Raw genomic sequence first — 4,655 nt, 5'->3', positions numbered from 1 at the left:
AGAGTCCTTTGTTCTACATTATTATGGGTGATAAATCTAGGTAATTTTCATCAACAGAGCATATTTGAATAAATAAACATATGAACATATTATAATATTAGTCACATTTAATTTAAATCCATAAATTAAAATTAAAATGCCAAAATGATTTTGTAAACCTACTGTATATATTGATTGGTTTACATTACGTCATGCATTAAAGGGATACTTCACCCAAAAATGAAAATTCTGTCATCATTTACTCACCTTCGAGTTGTTCCAAATCTGTATACATTTATTTGTTCTGATGAACACAGAGAAACATATTTGGAAGAATGCTTATAACCAAACAGATCTTGCCCCCCATTGACTCCCATAGTATTTAAACATTTTTAACAAAAGTAACGTGATCCTTTCTACTTCAAAGATTTAATGTAAATGTTAATCCAACAGTTTGTTCATATTTTACTCAGCATGGGTTCAAACAACCCAACATTAATTAGAGTCCATCGATATATTACATCTTTGAATCAGAAAGGTCATGTTACTTAGTAAAATGGGTTTTAGGGGTCAATGGCTTGCCATAATTATAATTCTGTGGGTCAGAATTGGGAAGGTCATGGGGTAAAACGTGCCCCTCATGCTGTCTGTGGTTAATGAGACATGAAGCCTCAATGAAGAGACACAACAAAAGAACTCGATCAATCACACAAAGATGCTGGGTTCCTGACGTCCATATGCTCTAATGTGAGATTACGGGGATGTCAGTAACAATGCCCAAATAATGAAAACACATGACTAGACTAATATTCCTAGTAGTTATTAAACTCATTTAACCAATTACATAACTTTATATGATGCTACGCATTACAACAGCACTAAAATAAGATCATGGGACTACAATTTTTTGTTATATTAAAAGAATTATAGTTATGGAAATGTTTCATGTATTATATTTGTGCACAAATGTATTAAAAGTCTTACACAGAACAACACTTCGAACATTTCGCTATCATTAATGACTATCACGAGCATCCCCACAGTGACGCACAGTCACCCGTGCTTCTCATCCACATAATATCTAAGAGCAATTCACGGCATTCGACGCAAATCCCTCAAGCATCTGGATCATAACCCTGCTACATGGTCTCAGCCCGGCACGCGCCATCAAGCCCTCATATGCTGACTCACATGTATACAGATCAGGATGACTGTCGTCATAAAAATCGCTCATACAAGCATCGGCTAATGCCAAGACCAAGCCAGATGATTATGAAGAGCCACATCATGTGAGATCTAATGCCACAAGAGCTGATCTGTCAGTTATGACTCTATTCTGTTCATATTAACATTTGAGTTAAGTCAAATCAGAATTGAACAGAACAGTTTTGAACACATTTGGGAATTGAAAACGTTGATTTTTACTACATATTTGAACCACTCTGTATGCTGAATGTGCCTGTTTACAAATCCATCCTTGCAAAAATAATTTGTTCTGCACTTTTAAGTTACTAATTTATTTCAACAGCAAATAGCTACATACAGTATATATAAATACTATAAATAAGCAATATTGTACGCTCTCATCCAATGTGCAAACATTAAGGGGTGGTTTCCCAGACAGGGATTAGACTAGTCCAAGACTAAAATAAATGTAAGAGCTGTCCAAACTGAAAACAGCTTGCACTGAAATATCTTAAAATACATCAGTGCCTTTGTGCTGTCTCAAAATGCACACAAGTAATGTTTTTTTTGCAAGGCATGTTTGTTAAAACTACTTAAATGTCCTAATTTAACTAAGGCCTAGTCCTTGACTCCTGGTTTTAAATAATCCCAGTCCGGGAAACCGCCCCTATATGTATATTCATTAAATATCACTTTTGATGTGTACATTTTATTAAAGAAAAATTATGCTTCTCTAGATAACAAGGCCTTATCATGGTTGTAGTCTGACATCTGTCCATTCTGTAGACCAGTGGTCACCAACCCTGCTCCTGAAGATCGACGGTCCTGAAGATTTCAGCTCCAACCCCAATCAAACACAATCAAAAAATATCTAATCAAGGTGTTCAGGTTTGCTTGATAATTACAGACAGGTGTGCTGAAGCAGGGTTTGAGCTGCAGGACGGTTGATCTCCAGGAGCAGGGTTGGTGACTACTGCTGTAGACCATTGATATGAAACATTATGAACATTTACAACAAACATTCTTACCAGCATTAGTGAGAGGACTTGTTTTGAAAAAGTGCTAGAAAACATTTCATATAACAATAAGAATGAATTTATCACTGGTAAAAAGCATGCGTAATTGTAATGTAAATAATACTTTGATGTCTTGTCTCAGAACAGACTCAGCTTAGCTCTTATCAAGGCTTCTTCAGCAACCTGATCTCCATTTTAAGAAAAGCCTTCAGGTTGTCATCGTGAACGTTCTCCTCAATGGCCTCCAGAGCACTCTCTCCACCATCACTGTAATATTTCAGGAGCTTCTCAGCATGCTCGATCCATACGCAGTTATAACAGCCGCTCATACAGCAGCAGGTGGGGGGAGATGGAGGACCCTCGTCTGCAGGTTCAGAGGTGGTCCGTGTCCCCTGAGAACTTCTGAGAGTGGAAGAAGACTCTGGGGCTGAACATTGAAGTCTGTAGGCTGTGTAGTGCAAAGCTCTGCTCTGAGACCCATGAGGGGGTTTTGTTTTAAAAATGGCCGTGTAGTAAGTGCACATCTGTAGAGTAACAACACAAAATCTTTAGGTTTGTTAATGTACAGAGAGAACTACTAGGTCTGAAAGCAAGAAGTTACCAGATTAATAACATATTTGTTTAGCTGTTAACTACCCGATCTGCTGCTTCACACCAAGTGCACCTTTATCTCAGTCTTTTTTCGCTTTTATTCTTTTTATATACATTTTAAAATCAATTTTATTTCCTTTATAATAATAATAATTCATCTTTAAAAATTTCATGTTCATTATGTATCCTTTTTTCTTTCCTCTATTTGTAAATCAATTCGATCCAATGCCGTATAAATAAAGACAACCAAAATATAAAAATTTGGTATTAGCCAGTACTTTCAAAATGCAGTTAAACAATAAACATCTAAAAAATGTCTTTATTAAACAGAAATCTCTCATTAGTTTATTGTGATTTTTACAAAAGCAACAACAGTTGTGGCAGCCATGGTATTTTGGTTAAAACTATAGTAAATATGTTGCACACATTTAGCAGAAATCAGACACATCTAATTTAATATTTTCAATTTAATAATTTAATGGTTTTATTTGAATTGCATTGGTTTTAATTTAAATTATAGCTAATGGTCTCTGTGGGTCACTTTATAATGGTTTTAATGGTAAACAGCTAATGCTTCATAATGATATCTGTAATGGAAACCATTAAAATGTGTAACGTTTTATTTAGCAAGGAAAACGAGAAATGAAATAAATATCGACATGAACAGCGGTCTTGTGGACACAAGTGCATTAAACAGTTTAATATGACGTTCATTTTTAATTTCATATTTAATTATTGCTGAAATATATTGATCATATTTATCATTTTAACCCACCCTTTGTAAACACGACACAGCTCTGAGTGAACATATTGAAGTAGAAGACATCTCACAAACAGGCTCACGTTGTTTCGGGAATCGCCATGTTATCCATATAAATCAAACCATATCTGCTACAAAATAAGAAAATAAAAACACCATTCAAATGCAACAGCTCACGGCGTCCATATTTGAATCATGTGTGACCTCTGCTGCAAGTTACGGAAGTTTCAACTGACCCAACCAATCGGAATGACCGAAAGACATTGCTTTGAGCCAATTAGAAATCGGGAGAGATGTCAGAGGGCGGGGTTATTTTCAGGGTGCACTATCACGTATGTCCAACAGATGCCAGTAATGGACTTCAATGTTTCACCTGTCGTGGAAAATTTCTAATGCAGAGAATATTATATTTTTCGTGACATTGTATTAAAAAGTCCATATAAATTTATTGGATTTAATGGATAACTGTTTATCGTTTGATACCATAAAGAAATGTATATTTTGAAAAGCAAAAGAACTCACACAAATAACAAACAATGAAAACAATACAGTTTATTATAGTGACAGATATACAATGTATTATTATTTTATTGCATTTTGTTTATTCCCTGTTCCAAACTTTATTTTATTTTTTCATCTGTGTCTGATTATAAGTGCAGTTGACCCTAGATTATCATGATTATCATAAAAACACACCTGTTTTATGACAAACATTGCTTAGAAAGAACAGATGCAGCAGTTTTGTGGTCAGTCAGGTTATGAATATCTGATCATGTGATCCTCTAATCATTCCCACAGGAGTTTGTGTTTTAGAGGCACATCCATAGAAACAGAACACACCTCACCCCTGAGACCTGAGATAATTCTTAGTATTCAGTTTATACAGATACTGATGATTCACTTACAAATGTCACAGACAAACCTGTTTTATTAAAAACAAGGCACGGCTCCAGTTAAAGTCTGAGCTTTTGAAATGATTAACTGGGAATGTCTTCAAACATTTATAAAGAAACACATTTTCCCATTCTGTGAACAAGCTTGCTCATGTTTCAATAGGTGTGACATCAAATAGATTCACTGGAAAGGCATGACAGCCTAACCTGAGGATTACGTAAATGCAATTA

General features: G+C 35.2%; 1 protein-coding gene across 1 annotated transcript; it reads right to left on the bottom strand.

The window, feature by feature from the left end:
* Window positions 1-665: 665 nt before the first annotated feature.
* On the bottom strand, window positions 666-3,745 carry oxld1 (oxidoreductase-like domain containing 1). The gene is made up of 2 exons (XM_057358863.1): window positions 3,547-3,745; window positions 666-2,704 (listed from the first exon to the last, which is right to left on the bottom strand). The coding sequence occupies exons 1-2, from the start codon at window positions 3,595-3,597 to the stop codon at window positions 2,345-2,347; spliced, it is 411 nt and encodes a 136-aa protein (XP_057214846.1). The 5' UTR covers window positions 3,598-3,745; the 3' UTR covers window positions 666-2,344.
* Between the last annotated feature and the right edge of the window lie 910 nt (window positions 3,746-4,655).

The sequence above is a fragment of the Triplophysa rosa genome, linkage group LG18 (genome assembly GCF_024868665.1).
Source record: "Triplophysa rosa linkage group LG18, Trosa_1v2, whole genome shotgun sequence".
Taxonomy (NCBI): domain Eukaryota; kingdom Metazoa; phylum Chordata; class Actinopteri; order Cypriniformes; family Nemacheilidae; genus Triplophysa; species Triplophysa rosa.
The sequence above is the reverse complement of the archived record's forward strand: the minus strand, read 5'-3'. Positions and strand labels throughout refer to the sequence as shown.

Excerpts from the sequence above, each read along its gene's own strand:
- oxld1 (XM_057358863.1), bottom strand. The coding sequence starts at position 3,597 with ATGTCTTCTACTTCAATATGTTCACTCAGAGCTGTGTCGTGTTTACAA. Across the intron at positions 2,705-3,546 it reads CTGTGTCGTGTTTACAAAGG|ATGTGCACTTACTACACGGC; the intron begins GTGGGTTAAAAT and ends GTTACTCTACAG.